The sequence below is a fragment of the Pseudonaja textilis genome, chromosome 9, assembly GCF_049901715.1.
Source record: "Pseudonaja textilis isolate UNSWEBS1 chromosome 9, rPseTex1.2, whole genome shotgun sequence".
In the NCBI taxonomy this organism is placed as follows: Eukaryota; Metazoa; Chordata; class Lepidosauria; order Squamata; family Elapidae; genus Pseudonaja; species Pseudonaja textilis.
The window spans coordinates 25,167,440-25,188,433 of record NC_141998.1 but is presented as its reverse complement, the minus strand read 5'-3'; the positions used below and the strand labels follow the sequence as shown (position 1 = coordinate 25,188,433).

The 20,994-nt window shown below is 49.1% G+C and overlaps 2 protein-coding genes across 9 annotated transcripts in view; both read left to right on the top strand.

The window, feature by feature from the left end:
• The first annotated feature begins 303 nt into the window (after nt 1-303).
• Nucleotides 304-12,272, top strand: HINFP (histone H4 transcription factor). Of its 7 annotated transcripts, none has more exons than XM_026709153.2 (11): nt 304-397; nt 1,435-1,578; nt 1,720-1,895; nt 2,730-2,956; nt 5,522-5,633; nt 6,341-6,493; nt 7,174-7,251; nt 7,366-7,486; nt 8,653-8,791; nt 9,657-9,781; nt 10,853-12,272. In XM_026709153.2, the coding sequence occupies exons 3-11, from the start codon at nt 1,730-1,732 to the stop codon at nt 11,325-11,327; spliced, it is 1,596 nt and encodes a 531-aa protein (XP_026564938.1). In that variant the 5' UTR covers nt 304-397; nt 1,435-1,578; nt 1,720-1,729; the 3' UTR covers nt 11,328-12,272. The 7 variants fall into 7 exon arrangements, with proteins under 7 accessions (XP_026564938.1, XP_087795324.1, XP_087795329.1 ...); XM_087939199.1 differs by having other exon boundaries at nt 397-715; XM_087939198.1 differs by having other exon boundaries at nt 1,435-1,895.
• Nucleotides 12,273-15,251: 2,979 nt separating this feature from the next.
• The window catches only part of ABCG4 (ATP binding cassette subfamily G member 4), a 37,518-nt gene continuing 31,775 nt past the window's right edge, over nt 15,252-20,994 (top strand). The window contains exons 1-2 of one of the 2 annotated variants that reach the window (XM_087939196.1): nt 15,252-15,342; nt 15,587-15,759. The gene's annotated coding sequence lies outside the window, so the exon portion shown is untranslated. Of the gene's footprint in view, nt 15,343-15,586; nt 15,760-16,107; nt 16,510-20,994 lie in introns of those variants that run through there. The other variant, XM_087939195.1, reaches the window with a different exon arrangement.

Below are 20,994 nucleotides of genomic sequence, written 5' to 3'. Positions count from 1 at the left end.
GTGGGAAGAACCTGGTAACTTGCACCAAAGTCTGCAAAAAATTCTGGACGACAAAACACTTTTCACATTTTTTTAAAATTTTCTCTTAATCTTTGATTTCAGGACTCCCAAATTAAATGGATGCTTTTTTCCACGGGGCAGGTTAGGATGAACGAGGAATCCTATTGAAACCTGGAACCATTACTCGACAACCTTCTGTTCTCTGTCGGACCTAACACCGCGATGCTCTCTCTTTTGACAGACGGCTAGGTCCCGCCCTCCCCTGGCCACACCATTGGCTGCTTCGGACGCCTCCGGCGCCTTTATTGGCTGGCGAAATTAATCCGGACGGCTCGCGGGCGCGCAGGTGGAGGGGCGGGGGGAAGGAGTCGGACGTCGGCCGGCCGGGAAACACTCGGTAACTATGGAAACGCGGCCTAGTGGGTGCCCCCGGGCCTTGGCTCCCCGAACCGGAGGGCGTTTTTGTTCCTCCAGACCCTGTTTTTTCAGCTAGGGAGGTCTCGAGCGGGGACCTTTCTTCGGTCCCGCCTGGTCGGTGTGCGGACGCTGCACGAAAGGGCGAGGCGCCGAGGAAGGAGCGACTCAGATGATGGACGGGGGCCCTCTCTGGCCGGGTGGGCTTTCAGCTACGCGGAGCCCCGGCTTTGGCCGAGCTGGTGGCGATTAGTGGAACCCAAGTTCAGCTAAATTCTGGAGGCCTCCGGGTCGGGCAAAGGTGCTTTGTTTTTCTCAGGAGGGGCAAAAAAAAGGGCAACAGCAATGGATAAAAACGCGAAGGGAGATTATTATTGTATATTGTTTTATATAATATTGACAGCTTTCTGTATGTAGATAGCGTAAAATATAATATGTTATGTTAAATAGCATGTATATTTGTGTATTTATAGTAATATGCACTTTATAATTTAATTCGTATAATTTGGTATGTCTGCCTGCTCCAGAAGACTTTGGACATAAAAACCACAAAAATGGTAAAACTGAATTTACATGTTCTCCCTTTTTTCATCTCCTTCTGTATCTATCTATCCATCTTTATCTATCTATATCTATCTATCTATCTATCTATCTATCTATCTATCTATCTATCTATCTATCTATCTATCTATCTATCTATCTATCTATCTATCTATCTATCTATCTATCTATCTATCTATCTATCTATCTATCTATCTATCTATCTATCTATCTATCTATCTATCTATCCATCCATCCATCCATATACATATGTATAAAATCACACACATACATGTATATAGTATTGTGTGTGTGTGTAAATATTGTCTAAACTATACATAGTATGTCTATAGAATGTATAACTATATGTAATATATATGTAGCATCATATAGCATAAGATGCAATATATTGTAATATGCACATCAGCATTTACGTATACTTTTTCTCCTTGCTTGCCTGCCCTGTCCTTTGGACCGAAGGAAGGCCGTTGTGGTTTTGCTAGAAATTCATTGCAGTCGGCTTGCCTGAAGCGCTTCCTCACAGCGAATCCTTGGAATTGCAGAATTGGATGAGGATGCTTCTCTAAAGACTGTAAAATCCACAGGATAATTGGGAGTCGGGAGGTGCGTTGGGCAGAATTCTAGCTCTTCCCATCAACCCCTTTCCGAGGCTGGAGGGAAAGTGACAGAAGACCTCCTTCGGGATGTGTCTGTGTGTGTGTGAGAGAGACACACACACACACCTTTTCTCTGATTGCCCTGCAGGGTTGTGGCCATGCCTCCTGGGAAGACGGGGGAAAAAGAGACTTTGGTCCTGCAGTGTGAATGGGAAATCTGCAGCTTTGTGGCCTCGAAGATGGAAGAATTTTGCGAACACGTCTCAAAGCACCTGCAGCAGCATCTCCAGGGAAAGGAGGAGGACAACGAGATGGATTCTCTTGGTGAGAAGCATGACGGGCAGGTTTGGTTCTCAGTTTAGCAGAATCTTCTAGGAGGGTTTGCAGGACATCGAGCTGTGATGCAGACAAAAGGGCGTTGGGGCTTTGATCGCCTGGTTGGGGCTATCGCCCTGACTTTTTTTGGGACCTCCTTGGACATCACAGTGACTCTTATTTGCTTTTAATATGAGCTGTGTGGCATTCCTCTTTGAAAATTGGCACAATGCTTCTCTGCATTCCCTTCCTCCTCTTGTTAAAAGAATGGATTGATTTCATTAGAAACCCTTATACTCCTCTAAATTACCTTTCTGGTTCAATGCCAGGCAGCAGCCAGCCTATTGGTCTTTCTTATTGCAGATAGTCCTGCTAGCCATGGGGGTTTGCCCAAAGCTCCCACTGGAATTGCAAGGGAGAAATGGCAGCTCCTTCGCTACTATAGTTAACTTATGTCAGTGCAAAATTGAAGCAGGCCAATTGCTGTAGGCAAGGGACATGTAGAGAAGGCAGGATTAAGCTAAACTGGGTTTGAAAAGGTAGTGAGAGCGTGAATCGGCGAAAGAAAGAAGTAAAGAAAAGAAAGGAAAGGAAAAAGAGAAAGAAAGGAAAGAAAGAAAGAGGGAGTTAGTTGAGAAAAGTTGAGAAAGTTACTTTCTCTGGCTTCTTTTTTAATTGCAAGCTTCAGTGTTAAATCAGAATTGTTTCTGTTTTATAAACCACATCCAGAAATGGGAGGGTGATCAAGACCAATTATTAAGTGGAAATGTGTGATGTAAGTCTGTCTTTTGCAGGTATGAGCTTCCTGCTTGCTCTATAAACTCTTCTCTTTTCCCTCCCCAGAAGAATACTCTTGCCTCTGGCAGGAATGTGGCTTCTGTTCTCCCGAGAGCCCTGCAGAGCTCGTCCGCCATGTTTACTTCCACTGTTACCACACCAAGCTGAAGCAATGGGGACTGCATGCCTTACAGAGCCAGTCTGACTTGACTCCCTGCCAGCTGGATTTTCAGAGCCGGAACATCATCCCTGAGATCCAAGAGAACTTCCTCTGCCTTTGGGAATACTGTGAGGTGAGAGATGGGATGGGAAAACGGGCGGTCTTTCCCAGTGACATTGTCATACCTGCCCCAACTTGGATCCTTAAGAAAGAAAGACTCACGACTCCATTTGTGTGAACAGTATTACTTTTACTAAAAACCGAGTGGTTACAGTACACAAAGCCAGAGCTAAACTTTGTGCAGAAAGAATTCCTAGTTAACCTTCCCTTTCACCATTCCTCCCCCTTGTTATCAGTCTGTTGTCCAATTACATTCAAACGATTTATTTTGGTAACTGTCCCTGCTCTGATAGGCTAGATCAGTGGTCGCCAACCAGTGGGCTGGGGACCGCTAGTGGTCCGTGAGAAAATTTTGGTGATCCACAGGGAAATGTCCCCCCCCCCAAAGCACTCCCCCAAAAGCAATTAATCCAGGCTGTGCAGGAACACAAGGCTGCACCGCCCACATGGCCTGCCCACCCACTGGCCCCCACCCTTTGGCCGAGTACAAACCTTACCTTGAGTAGAGCCACGTGAGCTGGAACTGGGAGGTAAGACCAACGGTGGGGGAGGGAAATTCGCCCCGGGGTGGCTTGCTGACGTCGGTGGGAAAGTTGGTCCCATATTCCAGAGCTGCAGGAGTTACAAGACTGGCCCTTTGGTCATCCCGGAGCAGCTCCTCCAGTCCATGGCAGACCGGTGCACCCAGGCGGAGGAGCAGCTGCTCCAAGATGACCAAAGGGCCAGTCCTGGGACTCCTGCAGCTCTGGAATATGGGACCGTCATTCCCACCGACGTCAGCAAGCCACCGTCAGTCAAAATTCATTTCAGTGGTCTGCAGGATTTAAAATTACGAATTTGGTGGCCCCTGAGGTCCAAAAGGTTGGCGACCCCTGGGCTAGATGATAAGCTGTGATATTTCCCCTCCCAGACCTCTGGCCTTGGCGCGATGAGCTGATGTCTCAGGATGGCACGATGAGTAATTTTGGTTTCCTCCTTTCCCTGGAATTCCACCAATTCTTTCCCCTCCATAGTTTATGGCAGGGTTGGCATCTAGCAAAGCGAGATTGAAGCCGATGCTCAAGGTGGCAGTTCTGCCACAGGTATTGTGTTGAGTGTGTCCACTGCACAGTGAAAGGATGCACGTCCAACTTCTGAGCTTCAGACAGATTCTTGGCGCGCTGCGATGACTGCGGGATGGATCTAAGTACATTGCTTTATCAGACCAACACGAATTGCATAAATTATTGAAGAGATTATGCAAACATGTCCACTTCTCCCTCCAATCATCCTGCAAACAATGCAGGGATGTTTTCAGAGCCCTCCACACCCAGTTTAAATTTGAACTTACAGAAGCATCATTCTGGATGTATAAAATAGTTTGCCCGTGGAAGATACTTGGAATATTTTTTGCTATTTAATAAACTATATCCCTAGGGCTAATCTCTGGAAATCCCATAGCATGTATGTATGACATTCCTGAACTTAGGTTCCCTTTATACAGCCGGTCCTCAACTTAAGACTACAATTGAGCCCAATTGCTAAGCGAGACAGTTATTAAGTGAGCTTTGCCCCATTTTGCGACCTTAAGTGAACCACTGCAGCTGTTAAGTAAGTAACAAGGTTGTTAAGCGAATCTGGCTTCTCTATGGACTTCGCTGGTCAAAAGGGCGCAAAAGGGAATCACGTGACACCCACGGGACACTGCAACCATCATCATGTGACTCAGCTGCCAAGCATCTGAATTTTGTTCACGTAACCACGGGGGTGCTGCAACAGTCATAAGTGTGAAAAACTCTCATAAGTCATTTTTTTCTCCGTACCGTTGTAACTTCTGCCACTAAATGAACTGTTGTAAGTCAAGGACAACCTGTATTCACTTTGGAAACTGACCTCTGAAATTATAGCCACCGCCCTTTTCCTCCTGTTCTGGGTCTCTGGTTGAAGCCTCCAGGGAAGTGTAAAATTGTGTACCAGCAGGAAAATGCTTGGATGCCTTGACATGATCTCACAAGAAATTTAGTGAACGGAGCCATGTTAAGGATGACACAGATTATTATTAGCCAGTTTTTAAAGATTAAGCCTCCCCCAGGGTGAAGTGAATAGAATGGAATGGGAATAGGGAGTTGGAAGGGACCTTGAAGGTCTTCTAGTCCAACCCCTGCTTAGGCAAGAAACCCTACATCATTTCAGACAAATGGTTATCCCATCTCTTCTTAAAAACGTGTCCAGTGTTGGCAAGTTGTTCCACTGATTGTTTTTAACTGTCAGGAAATTCCTCCTTAGTTCTCGGTTGCTTCTCTCCTTGGTTAGTTTCCATCCGTTGCTTCTTATCCTGTCCTCTGGTGCTTTGGAGAATAGCTTGACTCCCTCTTCTTTGGGGCAGCCCCTGAGACAAAGAAGAAGGAGTGGGGTGTGTGTGTGTAAATGTCCACGTGTATGCAGAGCTGCTGAATGACTCCTGGACGGGCTTTATTAAGCTTTCAGAAAGTGTAATATTGATTTATGGGAATAACATCCTTTAATGGGTCTACTTATTTGCTGGTAGACTCGGTGCATGCTCAGAATATATCCTTCCTTTTCTTGTCTTCCCCACCAGCGAGCTTTTGATAACCCTGAGTGGTTCTACAGGCACGTGGAGGATCACAGTTTCTGCGCAGAGTACAAGGCGATTGGAAAAGAGAACCACATGGTCTTCTGTGGGTGGAAAGGTAAGGATTGATTCTGAAATGTCAAACCTTGGCTGGCTTATTTCTTTTGTTAACTGCTCAATCTTTTCCTGTTGTTTTGAGGCAAAATTAAAGAAGAAAAATGCTCTTATATAGGACACTATAGAATAATACCCCAAGTAGCCCTCAACACTATTATTTAATGTCCATTTGAAGATACAACAGCATTGAAAAGTTACTTAACAACTGGTCCTCACACTTACGGCCGTTGTACTGTCCTCGCAGTAACCTGATCAAGCACCTTCCTTAGCAACGGAAATTCTCTTCCCAATAGTGGCCATAAGTTGAGGACTGCCTGTATACATAGACAACATTGCATTGGAAAAGCACTGTGCATTTTTTTTTAATACCATCTATAAATACTGTTTCTATGATTCACACATTTTATCATCCCTGTTTGTTTTTCCCCAGTGAAATGTTACTTACCTCAGTGCAAATAAATAAATACACTCAAACATTTCATCTTGTGACTGTTAGGCCATTTATGAGAGGAGAATCCTCCCCCTACTTTTCATGCAGATAAAAAACATTGAACAGTTCCTCAAAATCCATAATAATAATAATAAAAAAACCCTCGTGTAGAATCCCAGAGTTTCTAAGGGAATCATCCTTGCCAAACCAAAACGTGCCGGACAAGTTCTGGCTGGCACCACCTTGGAATGCGCAAGCATTGTCCTCTTTTGTTCCAGAGTGTGATTGCACCTTCAAAGGCCGATGTAAGTTGCGGGAACATCTGCGCAGCCACACCCAGGAGAAGGTGGTGGCATGTCCCACTTGTGGTGGCATGTTCTCCAACAACACCAAGTTCTTTGATCACATCCGCCGTCAGACGGCTTTAGAACGTGAGTACCTAAAGCTCCATCGTCACGTTTAGCCTGGTACAAGGGGTCAGGCTTGCTAACCAACATGAGTTTAGGACTGGTTAAGGTTTGAGCTATAAGCTCTAGAAGGGAGTAGACATCTGGAAGAGAGGACATTGTGGGCTCCTCGGTGCTCACTGACCTTGGCTGTTTTCTTGCAGACATTTCATTACCCAACAAGGTTACATCATCAGTGCTAAAAGGGAGGCGGCTTTGCTCTCTGTTTATTTACAAGTTGCTTGTCCTGTCAGTGTTGGTGGGAGTGTTGTTCTCTTCTTGGTAGTTCCTTGTTTGGCCCGTTGTTTCCTGCTTGATTGTTGGCCTGGTATTAATCTTGATATTCATCTCTGCTCACCTGAGTGTTAACTGCTGGTGAGGAAGTATTTTAAGTCTGTCTGTTTCCTTTTTTAGATTTTTTTTTTTATTATCTCTCTTAAATGGGACGTGAAGTTGTTTATCTCTGTGTGCCTGTTGATGGCTAATTCGTCTGAGTTCCTGGCTTCCAGGAATTCTCCAGCATTTTTGGACTCGGCTTGGTCTAGGATGCTGGTTCCTAGTTAAAACGATGAGGAAGTCTGTCCATGTGTTGTAGAATCAAGGAGAAATGGTTCCTTCTCTCCAAACGAGACGTGTCCTTTAGTTTCTGCCTCTGCTTTTCACAGAACAGCGATTCCAATGTTCTCACTGCTCCAAAAGGTTTGCCACAGAGAGACTGTTGAGAGATCATATGAGGAACCATGGTAAGATATGATGAGAAAGCTTTCCCCCCTCCCTTCCTTTCCTCTCCTCTTGGTGAGCTTTCCCTTCGGGAATGACCTCTTTTACATGGGCATGTTTCCGTTTTTCCTGAGCAGTCAACCACTACAAGTGCCCCCTCTGTGACATGACGTGTCCTCTGCCCTCCTCCCTACGCAACCACATCCGTTTCAGGCATAGCGAGGAGCGGCCTTACAAGTGCAACTATTGTGACCACAGGTAAGCCCCGAGGCCAGGTGGGACGTGGCACCGGGCTGGGAAGGAGAGCGTTCTCCACAGCCAAATCCTTCGGCTGATTCTCCGCCACTGAAATGGGTGGCTTAAGCAGCTGCCTTAAGAGTTTACAAATTGTGGCGACTTGATTGTAGCCGGTGCCTAGCTCCCAATTACAAAAGTAATTTTGTAGATTTAGAAATTTAGAAAGCCTCTCTCCTGCTGGCCAAGGAAATGTGGAATTATTGGGCAAACCACCAGTTTAGTTCAAAGGATGTTTGGGTTAAATAGCTACCGTTTCTAGCACTTTGGGGTTTTTTTTAGACCCAATGTGGCCTTTTTATCAAGGCCTTGCTCAGGGTGACATATATTACAGCGGTGAAATCAATAGGTCAGCACTCCAGCGGCTACCCCCCATGAATCTTGAGCCAGACTTCCAAAACTTCAAAAGGATTTATTGGGAGTTAACATGTCCGGCACTACCTGGGTGTAGCCAACTCTGAGACACGTAATTCATTGTCATCCTTGATCCTCGTTTCCCACCCCACCGCCTGGGTGTATCCTAAGTCATATTCTCCAACGGGACACCTCCATAGCCAAGAATCATCAGTCATTTTCTCCAGTTAGAATTTTGCCTGGCAGAAACTTCAGTCACCTAGTTAACTATCTTTAAAAACATTTATGGAATGCGGTTTCGGTTTTGCAAGCTGCCGCACTGCTCCCCCTGCCCTCCCTTTCTGTTGGCACCTCTAAAAAGACCGGAGAAATATTTTAGGAGTTGACGCAGTGTATATGAAAGGAAGCACCAGTGTTTCTCAACCGTGGCAACTTTAAGAAGTTCACCTCCCAGAGTTCTCCAACTCCGAATGGTCTACCTGTCGGATCCAGCAGGATAGGTAACATTATGGTGAGGTTGGCTGTTGGGACTCTTGTCCCACTTGGAGGTTCCCCGAGGGTTTGTGGAGGATTTGTCGTGAAGTCAAACGGGGGTCATTGTGATAGGAAGAGACAACTATGGCCTGTTTTGGGTAACAGCCAGAATGTTAGGACGAAGGACGCAAAGAAGGGAGTGTGCATTTTATGACCTCGGATTGCTGCCATCTTACAGGCAGCTGCATCTTCTGGTTTGTGCCAGGATTTAAAATACTTTCCTTGGCATGCTCCGTCCACAGCTGTAAGAATCTGATCGATCTACGGAAGCATTTGGATACCCACAGCAAGGAGCCAGCCTATCGCTGCGAATTTGAAGCCTGCGACTTCAGCGCCCGATCCCTCTGCTCCATCAAACTGCACTACAAAAAGGTTCACGAGGTGAGGAGGAGGCGGGCGGGCATCCCAGGGGCAGGGCGGGGCAGGGCGGGGCGGGGCGTCTTGAGTTGGAGGAGAGAAGCGAGGCAGTTACAGAAGCTTTGCAGAACGACTCTGGAGACCCGGCTTGGACTAGCAGATGAGACTCTGCCAAAGCAGCAAGGAGGAAGCGAAGTGACATCCGCTCGTTTGTCTGAGTCGCCTCCATACAGTGTCAGAGGGTTCCCACAATTTTCCTGCTTCTGGGAGTTCTGAGTTCCTCCAGGACTCAAACTTATTTTTTTTGTCTTTTTCTTCTTCTTCTTCTTCTTCTTCTTCTTCTTCTTCTTCTTCTTCTTCTTCTTCTTCTTCTTCTTCTTCTTCTTCTTCTTCCTCTTCCTCTTCCTCTTCCTCTTCCTCTTCTTCCTCCTCCTCCTCCTCCTCCTCCTCCTCCTCCTCCTCCTCCTCCTCTTCTTCCTCCTCCTCCTCCTCCTCCTCCTCTCCTTCTCCTTCTTCTTCTCCTTCTCCTCCTCCTCCTCCTCCTTCTCCTTCTGCTTCTCCTCTTCATCGTCTTCTCCTCCTCCCCCCGCTGTTATGGTTATGGTTGTACAGTTAGCAAAATGTTTAGACTGGATTTGGCATTTGACCACTTACTTCACAAGAACTTGGGGTAGGCAGATGTTGCTGTTTAATAACACGAAAGGTATGTTATTATTACTATCCTTATTTTCATAGTTAGAAATCCAATTTATTGTTTAGAGGATCTACAGACTTGCTTTACAAACAGAACACCAAAAACTTGATTCCTTCAAGTGCGGGAGTTTCACCCGTGGGTAGAGAAAACGCCTCTCTAACCATTCCTCTCTCTCCTTGCTCCATCCTCCCTCAGGGTGATTCAGAGCCCCGATATAAGTGCCACGTCTGTGACAAGTGTTTCACACGAGGGAACAACCTGACAGTCCACCTCAGGAAGAAGCACCAGTTCAAGTGGCCGTCAGGTCATCCTCGTTTCAGGTAACACCAGGGTCGGGCGGTGCTGACATAGGCTTGATGGTTTTGTGGCCCTGTTGAGAGAGCGTGAACTTCAGTTTACAGCAGGGGTCTCCAACCTTGGCAATTTGAAGACTTGTGGACTTCAACCCCCAGAATTCCTCCGCTCTGCTGGCTGAGGAATTCTGGGAATTGAAGTCCAAACAAGTCTCAAAGTTGCCAAGTTTGGGGACTCTTGGTTTACAGGGAGAAACTGACTTGTTGTTAAGCTGCTAGCAGAAGACTTCTTTGCCCAAAGGGCTTCTGCAGGTCACTTTCACTTTCCCACTTCAGCCCCTCTCCTCAAAAGGAAAAGGAGAGGAGGAGATTTCCTAGTCTTCTCATTACATTCCTCCAAAGAATTGGATTAAACTTCAGGACAGCTGGAAGTTTTAGCTCAAAATCTGACTGGTTTGCAAATGGGTATTTTTGGAGAAGCAGATTGTCTGAACACCCCTGAAGCAAACTGTGCTGTCCTCAAATCAGAAGCGGAGTTAAGAAGGAAAATGTTTGTGGTTGATTAAATCTAGGAGGTTTTGGATAGGCTGGTTAATTCTGGCACGCGTTGGGCATGTACCTTATTATCTCTTGGTGGCTTGTCTGATCTAATGGGGTCAAAAGGAAGCAATTTGTGGCACATTCCCAGCGAGGCCAGTTTGAAACTTTGCAAGCTCTTCCAAGTTATGGCCTAGAAGTGTAGCCTGCAGCAATTGGAAGAAGGGTGAGTAAGAAGATAGCTGGCACCCTTTCTGGAATCCTCTAGAAGCGTCAGATGAGGCTGCTGGCATTATTTCTCTTTCACTAGGGTTGAGCCCTTTTTTTAAAAAAATAAATAAATGCCAGGCAAGGTGGAGAAAACAATGTAGATCCTTCTCACCTTGCTCGAGATTTCTGGACAAATCAAGTATTTGCCAAAGAAGTGGCATAATAGCAGCTTTGAAGTGTGTGTCGCTGTTCACCAGATTTTTGTAATCGATGGTTCTGGGACGCCAAGGACTAGCCCCCCCTGCCTGGCATGGTTCCCTGCTAATCTCAGCCTCTGCCACCCCCAACTAGGTACAAAGAACATGAGGACGGGTACATGCGCCTTCAGCTGGTGCGGTACGAAAGCGTGGAACTAACCGAGCAGCTCCTGAAGGACCGCGAGAAGCAGGGAGAATCTCTGGAGGACGCGGCCCAGTGCGTGGTGCTGGCCGGGTCAGAAGGCGGCTTACAGGGCATCATCCTGGACTCACCGACAGAGGAGCCAGCGGAGACAGACTTGCCCGCTGCCCTGCCAACCGAGAGCTCTGCGCCACCGCGGGCCAGCGAGACTCCGGACTGTGAGCCGAGTGCCCCTCCCAGCCCCATCATCCGGGTGGTGAACAGGACCAACGAGCACGGAGAGAACGAGACGGTTTACTACGTGATGGCAAACGCCCCTCCTGAGAGCCGGGCAGTTGTGCCCAGCGGGCTTGTCCCTGAGCCAGAGGAGAACGTGATGGACAGGCTGCAGAGGACGGCCGAGGAACTGGGCATTCAGATTCTCTGAGGCTGCTCCTGGGGTCTCCCCCGCCCCTCCCCTCCCCTCCCCCTGGTTGGACCTTCCGAATTTGCCGGCGCTTGGCTTGGGCTCCTTGCCAAAATGGACTTTCTCGAATGGAGGTGGGAGCAGGAGGGAAGGATTCCCGCAAGAGAGAAAAATACTACCTTCGTGGGCTCCCTTCAACCAGGGCGGGGTGTGGGGGGGCGGTGTCTGGCTACTACACCTCCCAGTAAAGGGTAGTCTGGGAAGCTGGGAATCCAGCTTGAAGGCAGTTCCTGGAAAAAGGGACCGACTTGCGATGGAAAGGAAGGTTACTTCGAAGCCTCCTGACCTCTCTGCCTCTTCCTGGCCATATTGGAAGAGCTGGCCATTCCAAGTAGCTGGCCGCACACCTTGGAAGTCTCGCTGTCTTGACCTCACCCCTGGTCAGCCTGACTCCGTGCCGGGCGGACTCTGAAAATATACGTCTCTTTCTGTTGGGTTTGCCCGTCGCCCTGTTCTTCGTAGCCCCACAAAGCCCCGGTCGGGGCCACCCCCTCCTCAGTTCCTTTCCAGGGGGGGATTCTGCCCCGGAGCATTTCCCCCCACCCCCAGGGTGGCTCAGGGCCCTTCCCTTGTCACCCCTCTTCCCCGGGGCGTGTCTGTGTGTGATGAGCCCATTTATTCGTACTGTTGCTCCATCGCCCACAAGCTGTTTTGCAGAGATCCTCCTTTTGTTGTCTCCGGGACAGAGAAGTCGTAAGAGTGCCCTTTTTTGCTTCCCGCAGTCGTCCCAAAGCGAGCGGGAGGCTGTGTGGCGATCCCCTCCTTGCATCACGAGGAAGGAGGGCCTGAACAAGGGAGTTGATTTTTTTTGCCGGGGGGCCTCTCCCATATTGGGGTTCCAGCTCCTTGGCTCACAAGGTTTACGTTGTGTTGACGTTCAGAAATAAAGCCACACTGACAAAACCAGTGCTTTTGTGTCCTTGTACGGCTTGCCCTCAACTTACAGCGGTTCATTTAGTGACCGTCTGAAGTTGCAGCAGCACTAAAAGTGACTGACAAGCGTTTTCCACACCCGTGTTTATGATGGTTGTGTTGTCCCACGGTCATGTAATCCAGGGGTGGGATTCAATTTTTTTAACAACCGGTTCTATGAGCATGGCTTAGTTGGTGGGTGTGGCTTGGTCATGTGACTGGCTGGGTGTCACAATATCGTTCACATCGAGGCACGCATCTCCTCGCCTGGCCTCAAGACACGGGATGCTACAAAAGTCATAAGTGTGAAAAGGGGTCATAAGTCACTTTTTTCAGTGCCACTGTAACTTTGAATGGTCCCTCCACACAAGCAAAGTACCAGCAAAGGAGGGGGAAAAAACTCCAGAGAAGTTCCAGAGACAGGAAGTCTAGTCCTGCCAAGAATGTAATAAGGGTTAATGGAGAGGCAGTCTCTGTAAGCAACACCAGAATGTTTCCTTCCTGCCTTCCTTACAGGATTAGCCCAGTAATTTCTTCTAACAACCGGTTCTCCGAACTGCTTAGAATGTTAACAACCGGTTCTAGCGAATAGGTGCGAACCAGTAGAATCCCACCCCTGATGTAATCCCCACGGGGAAGCCGGACCCACTCAACAACCTTGTTACTAACTTCACAAGTTGCAGGGATCCGCTTAACAACCGTGGCAAGACAAGTCGTAGGCCGGGGAGGCCAACTTAACCAAACACCTCGCTTAAACCACAGACAGGTTGGGCCCAATTGAGGTTGTTAAGACGAAGGAGCAGCATCCAAATAGAATTTATTTTGGGGGAAACCGGGGAGGACGGTTTGGACCGACGCTCAGCTTGTGAAGCAGGGATGTTTTTGGAGCTGGCAAAGGGGTCAGTGAACCTGGCTAGTCGAGATGGAAAACAACGTTGGGATACCTGAACTCTGTTGAACTTTGCTTTATTATGCAGGGGTAGTGAGCTTCCTTGTCATGTCGGGGCCAGGTATTTCATAATTCCTGAGCCCTAGTCCGTGCGTCAGCAGTTAAGATCCCTTCCTTCCTAATGTCCTTCAAAATGACCATCGTTCCTGGCAGCTACGCCGATAAAACCTCCCACTTCTCTTGCTTGAGGGTGTTCCCTGAGTTTGGTTGTTTTCTTTGCAGACGTTTCGTGATCCAAAACTAGGTAACCTCGGGATATCGGTGCCAGATAATCTCGTTCCTGAAATTGCTTATGCCAAACTCCTTTCTGGAATCCGAGTGTAGTACCTGTGTTGCCTGAAAAAATGCGGGTTTGTATTGGCTGTGGGTTGTTTGGGCCAAAGCTTATTGCAAAACTCGCAGCTGTTTGGACTTGCACGGATGCCGTTTCCAGAAACTGGGAGCTGCCTTGTGAACTGTGGTCCACTATAACTCAGGGCTTATATTCCCCCCACCTCCCCTTTTCCTTGACATTCTTTTCAAGGGGATGAAGAAATAACTCGTGGTTGCTGAAGAACCAGGATTAGTAGAGTACTCCTCACGTGAACTTGCTCCGAACTTGCTCAATCGTGTGAATATCCGTTATACAGTGTGGATTCCAGGCAGATGTTAGTTTAATTGGGGCCCACACTGTGATGAAAGGACCGTTTGCAACTCCAGGACGTTGCCCTCCGCCCAAAATCTTGGGTTCAAGGTTAGCCCGTTCAAATAGCCTGTGAAGCCATCTTGGGACGGAGCTTGGAGCGTGAGATCCAAGCCAACGCATGGTTTACTACAGTGGGTTCTCAACTGGTGGTCCCCAGGCCCTTGGGGTGGGGCGTCCCGTGATGTCACAGGGGGTCAGCAAAGTCTTGAAGAAACGTTATGTTTTAAATCTCAAGCCTTGGGGAATCTGTCGTGAAGCCGCTGAGAACTACTGGTTTTATTGTATTGCCTCCCTTAACCTAAATCCTGGTTTTTCCAGCAACTGTTAAGAGAATGGGAAACTTTAAATGGGAACTTTAAAAGAATGGGAATAAACAGAAAAGGGGGGTGGGTGGATAAACCAAGCAAAACACAAAAGATGATGAGAGAAATGCATAGATTGTCAAAGAAAAAAAAAAGGGGTGAGAGGGGGGGAAACTATTTAGAAAGTTCTTTTTAAAAAAGGCAAGGTCATAACACAGACTTGAATTGAATTTCAACCAGAACAAACCACCCAGCCCTCCTTCCTTGCCGGCTGAAAGAACCAGATTGGAGTTCCTTGAAAGAGCATTGTTTTAAAAAATGGATCCCACTAAATCCATCCCTTTGGGCCACTAAGTGCTACTCTGGTCTAGGAAATCCCACCAGCGGCCACCAAAGGAAACAGAAAGCCTGTTTGAATGGTCAGAGCAGCTTCCTGGCATGTATTCCTCCTGTTTCCTTCCACCCTTTCTCTCCCTCTTCTTCCTCTCTTCCTCTCTCCCTCCCTCCCTCTCTCTCTTCTTCCTCTCTCTCTCCCTCCCTCCCTCTCTTCTTCCTCTCTCTCTCTTCCTCCCTCTCTCCCTCCCTCCCTCTCTTCTTCCTCTCTCTCTTCTCCCTCTCTCTTCTTACTCTCTCTTCTTCCTCTCTCTCTTCTCCCTCCCCTCTCTTCTTCCTCTCTCTCTTCCTCCCTCTCTCCCTCCCTCCCTCTCTTCTTCCCCTCTCTTCTTCCTCTCTCTTTCTTCCTCCCTCCCTCCCCTCTTCTTCCTCTCTCTCCTCTTCCTCTCTCTCTCTCTCTCTTCTTCCTCTCTCTCTTCTTCCTCTCTCCCTCCCTCCCTCCCTCCCTCTCTCCCTCCCTCTCTTCTTCCTCTCCCTCCCTCCCTCCCTCTCTCTCTCCCTCCCTCCCTTCTTCCTCTCTCTCTCTTCTTCTCTCTCTCTCTCTTTCTCTCTCTCTTTCTCCCCCCTCATCTTGCTGGGTATCTTCCTTTTCCTCCCCCGCCCTCCACCTCCCTGTCCACCAGAACCCGGATTCAAAAGGGCTCCCACTAACAAGCCGAGGGAGCCGCTTTCTCCCCGCCCCCAACTCACCTAGAATCAGGGCTGCCAGCCCCAGTTCGACACAGGTGCCCACAGGTATGGCCCAAAGAATGGAAATGGGGACTGCGAGAGAGCCCCGCTTGTCCTCCGGGTGTCCCAGTTGGGGCTGCTCGGTCCTGGCCTTGACTCTCCTTCACCCCGGCCTCTTCAAGCACACCTCCCCCCGCCCGCCCCCTCATTGGGAAACACCTGGGTTAAAGGCAGGATCCACAGCTTGTTTCCCTGTTGGCCCCGTTTTGCTCGCCTGGGGCAAATTGGCTTTTGTCCTTCTCCCCTACAGGGGGAGCCACCGTCCCGCGGAACCGGCGGCCCAGATTCAAAGCCGAACCTATAATTACAGGGTGCCAAGAGCTGGAGATCGACCCAGGCGCGCGGAACGGGTCTAGTAGGAGCATCCGCACCTTTTTTTGTCAACCGATGACTTCATGATACGGTGACAGCCGGGAGAGAAAGGTAGGCACGACACTCCGCCCCCCAACCCTTCTCCCGGGGAAAAGGGCGGGGGGCTTGAGGGAATTCACGACCCCTCCCCGACCCTAGAAGTCCCCCCCAAACGGCCCCTTGAGCTCGGATACCCGATACCCAAGCTCTGCAAGCAGAAGCAAACCTTCTCCAGGACTAGGACTTTGCTGGCCTTTTTTTGGGTGGGGGTCGTTGTCTCGGTGGGTTTCCTCCTCCTTCCTCCGGCAGGGTCTCTTTCCTGGCAGGCAGCACCCCTCCCCCCTCCATCCCCTCCCTCGAGAGCAGCAACGGATCTAGGACCTTTGCGCCTCGCTTGAGCCCCCGGAGGAAGGAACCGGCTGCAGAGCCCGGGCAGGGGCGTCCGCTAGCAGGGAGGGCTGGGCAGGGTTGCTCTGCAAGGCGGCGGGCGGGCTCTCTTCGCCCTTCCCCCTCCACCCCCCCTTCCCTCCCCACCTGCTCCAGCCCGGCGCCTGCAAGGATGGGGACCGAGAAGGAGGCGGCGGCGGCGGGCGCTGAATCCACCTCGTGCGCCCGGCTCGGGGGTCCCTGCAGGAGGAGAGCCGCTGCTTAGCCTCGCCCGCTCTCAGACCCCCCCCCCCCACCCCAGTGCTGGTGCCGATGCCGGCGGAGAGGAGCTAGAGGTCGGCTGCAGGGAGAGCGGCGGCAAGGCGCCCCCAGCCCCGCCACCCCCCACCCCCAGGCCGGCGGCCGAGCAGCAGGGAAGGCGCCGACGTCCCAGAGGTGAGCTCGCCCCGGCAGCAAGGAGGGACCCGGCTCTCCAGGGCCGGAGGGACGCCCCGAGAAGCCCCCCTCCTCCTCCTCCTTGGAATGGGGGGGGCAGGGAAGGGAGGGGAAGGCGCCCCGCGCGGGGAGGGGTCCGCAAACTTTTGGGGCATCCTTCCTGACCCTCCCAGGTGGGCCTTGGGGGTGGGGGAAGGAAGGGGCGTCTGCGCCATTTGCGGACAGGGCTTTTTCCCGCGGAGGCAGCCGGGTCTCTCAGCCCATCGGGGTGGGTTGGTGCAAAGAAAGGGGCTTGGGGAGATCTTGGGGGGTGGGGCACGCCAAGTTGTTTCCGACGGCGCCCCCAGTTTGCTAGAGGTCCGGGCATGGCAGGAGGCAGAAAGGCCCCGAGGGTTTCCCTCCCCCACCCCAATCTTAGACTAATTGGGGCAGGTTTGATACCTTCAGAAATTCCTCTGCTTTGTTTTCAAGGAAGCCATCTTTTGAATCTATCTATCTATCTATCTATCTATCTATCTATCTATCTATCTATCTATCTATCTATCTATCGCCTCTTTATCTATCCCTTTATCCCTCTCCCCGCCCTCTCATCTATCTATCCATCGGTCATCCTCTCCTTCCTTCCTTCCCTCCGTCTCCCTCTCTCATCTAGTCTTGCCCTTCTGGTACCTTTGAGGCAGGTGGGGGGGATTTCAATTGCTCCCCCCCCAAGAGGTCCAGGGGGTCTCTTGTCAAGTTTGGGTATGCTGAAACTCCTCCCACCCTCTCCCACCCCCTTGGCATAGCTGGGGTCTTACCCTTGAGATCCCAAAGGGTATTAAGGCTGCAAATACTCTTAAGGGGGAGGGGAGTTGGGTTGGGGAGGGGGCAGAATAGAAGATAGCTGTTCCCAGAGGGGCAGTTGACTTCGGCTCCAGCTTGAGAGAAGGAGGGAAGGAGGGAGGGAAGGAGGGAGAGAGAAAGAGAGGAAGAAGATTCGTAAATGACACCAAGATCCAGATTCCTGGGAAAATCTGCTTGCAAACTAGCCTGGCCTTTCACTGTGGCCTTCGTTGGCTAGCCGGGAATGAAAGCCCTTCCGAAAGGAGGAGGTCACGTGTGCTTTGGAGACGGGGTGGGGAGGGGGCTTCCAGAGATGCCTTCCAGCCAGGGGACCCCCCCCCCTTCTCCCTTGGCTAAGTGGAGGTGCCTCATTGTGTTAGATGGGGGGGTGGGAGGGAGAGAAAGGCCCTCTCTTGGAAAGGCACATCCGGGGGGCTGGTGGAGGGAGATCCGGGGATGGGATAAAGCGGCCCGGAATTGGCATTTCGGCTCATGGAAGGCAACCGTCTGCTGCGCCTGACAGCAGCCCCAGAAGCTGCAGCTAGTCAGGCTTAGCAAGGGAGGGAAGGAGGAGGAGAGCCTGCGCAGAAGGGCATTTCCTGCGCTTTCCTCTCCCCTCCTTTGGGCCGGCTCTGGGTCAGAAATCCATCAGCCAGCTTCCCTCCTTTCCTTCCTTCCTTCCTTCCTTCCCTCCTTTCCTTCCTTCCTCCTTCCTCTCTTGACTTTCCTTCCTCACCTACCTATGTCTTTTCCTTCCTTCCCTCTTTTCCTTCCCTTCCTTCCCTCTTTTCCTTCTTCCCTCCCTCCTCTCTTGTCCTTCCTTCCTCACCTACCTATGTCTTTTCCTTCCTTCCCTCCTTTCCTTCCTTACTTCCCTCCCTTCCTTCCTTCCCTCCCTCCCTCCTCTCTTTTCCTTCCTTCCTTCCTTCCTTCCTTCCTTCCTTCCTTCCTTCCCTCCCTCCCTCCCTCCTCCCTCTCTTTTCCTTCCTCCTTCCCTTCCCTCCCTCCCTCCCTCCCTCTCTCCCTCCCTCTCTCCCTCCCTCCCTTCCCTCCCTCCCTCCTCTCTTTTCCTTCCTTCCTTCCTTCCTTCCTTCCTTCCTTCCTTCCTTCCTTCCTTCCTTCCTTCCTTCCTTCCTTCCCTCTTTTCCTTCCTTCCTTCCTTCCTTCCTCCCTCCCTCCTCCCTCTCTTTTCCTTCCTCCCTTTCCTCCCTTCCCTTCCCTTCCCTCCCTCCCTCCCTCTCTCCCTCCCTCTCTCCCTCCCTTCCTTCCTTCCTTTCCTCCTTCCTTCCCTCCCTCTTTCCTCCCTCCCTCCCTCCCTCCCTCCCTCCCTCCCCTCCTCTCTTTACCTTCCTTCTTCTACTAGTCTGGGACCCTTGGACTACCATATCCATCACCCCCCACCCCCAAACCTGGAGACACTGGTTTGATGGCCATTGTAATCCAACTGTCAGCTTCAAGGTTGACACCAACAATCGGGAGACAGAAGGTGTCCTGATAATGGACTCCTTGGGAGAGAGAGAGTCCCTCCATTCCACCCACGGGGGGGTGAGGGGGGGGCAGATGGGGGGGAAACCAGCAGCGAGGAGGGGGGTGTCTACCAGTGTGATTCCCCTGCACACCTTTGGCAGTTCAAATTCTCCTCCTTTGCTGGTGCCCTGCAGCTTAAAATAGGGCAGGATGGAAGCTGATTTCTCTCCGAGCTGTATGGGGGATTAGCGCCCCTCCCCCCCAAAAATATGCATGCTCTCCCCTCATCTTCCTCCCCTCCAGTCTCTCTCACCAGTCTCTAATCCCTTTGCAGGACATTGTCCCTCTAGCACCCCCCCCAACTCCATTCCCTCCTCCCTTTTCTGGCATTTGCAACCATTCGTGTTTTTTTTGCCTTGGGTTTAATCCTCCATCCAGGTTTGGCTAGCATCCCTATTTAAACAATTGTTTTGAAACATTTTCCTTCTCTCTGTTTCTTTCTTTCTTTCTTTCTTTTTTAATATCCTAGTATTAGAAAAAGGCAAAGGGCTGGAGTCAGAAAAGGACACGCATCTCTTCCTTGTTGGTGGTTAGGTTGTACAATTAGGGTGGCACACATTTTTGTGGGACCCGAATAGCTAAAACAATCTATACTTCACTAGACATGTATTCCGAAAGCCATTAATTAAAATTTGGGCTGATATTAGAAGAAATTATTATACCAAAATGCCGAGGTGGTTTTCAACGATGGAGGCAGTGTTCCGCTAAAATATGATGGATAGCAGAAAAAAACTGAAATACCACCAAATATTAGATGAAAAGGGAAAAATTAAAACGATACAGGAACTAGAAGCACAAGGGATAGTCGTTGATAATTGGTCATATTTCCAAGTCAAATTGTGATATAATAAAGACGTAGAGGAATATGGAATTTAAGTAAAAGATACACATTTAGACAAAATGCTCTCAAGTCCTGAGAAAAAGTTGATCTCTAAACTATATAATTATTTATTAGAACATGAAATGGCTGAGAGAATTGTGAAAGGACGTATGCTAGCTTGGGGGGAAAAAAACGGTTATAGTATAGAGCTGGATGACTGGGAAGAAATCTGGCAAAAAAAATCCTATATTAACTAAATCAGTAGCACATAAGGAGAATCTGTATAAAATGATGTACAGATGGCATCTGGCACCCTCCAAATTGGCCAACGTATTTCCAACAACAAACCCATGCTGTTGGAAGTGTAAAGGGAAATTTGGTACCTATTTTCATTTATGGTGGACTTCTCCTGAGATAAAGAAATATTGGTTAAAATAAAGGAGTGGGTAGAAGAAATCATAGAGTGTGGACTGGAGTGGAAAGTGGAACTGTCCCTGTTGGGAATGATTAAAGGGGATTATACCCCTGAAGTAAGATATCTGACCATCCACTTATTAACAGCGGCACGGATCTCATTAGCACAATATTGGAAGAATCCAAACGTACCACCGATACATGTTGCTATTCAAAAAATGTACGAGTGTGCCCAATTGGAGAGGCTCGCACTCAAAATTAATGGGAAGGAGGACACATATTATTATAGGATATGGGATAAATGGTACAGCTGGGTAGATTGTAAAGGAAAAACACATAAATGAACCCAAGAAACAAATTATATTCAGCTGCCTATATGAAATGTATAAGAATAACAAATGTGTGAAATCTTCTTTTCTCCTATATTATTATTGTCATTATATATTCACTATATCTTTTTATTTAAAAAATTATGAACGTAATATTCATTAATAAATAGTTATAAACCAAGGAGAAGATTAGTAGAGTATTGTGAGTTATTTAGTGATTAAAATGTGATAGTAAACGGAAATGTGAAAAGTATCAGTAATGACTGTTAGGACGTATCAAATTCGATATCAAATGTAAAGAGGAATGTGTTATGTTTACACTATTGGTTTTGAAATTTTTTAAATTTCTATGTTTTTAATTCTTGTAAATAAAGTGTAAAAAAAGAAAAGAAAAGAAAAAGGCAAAGGGCTGGAGGCAGAAAAGGACATGTATCTCTTCCTTGTTGGCGGTTAGGTTGTTTTGCAATCTGGACCTCCCCAAACAGTATTGTATAAAGAAAGAGGATGCGGGGAACCATCCAATCCGCTTCCTGGTTTGGCTACCCTTGCAACTTTTAATGCCACGTTGGCATA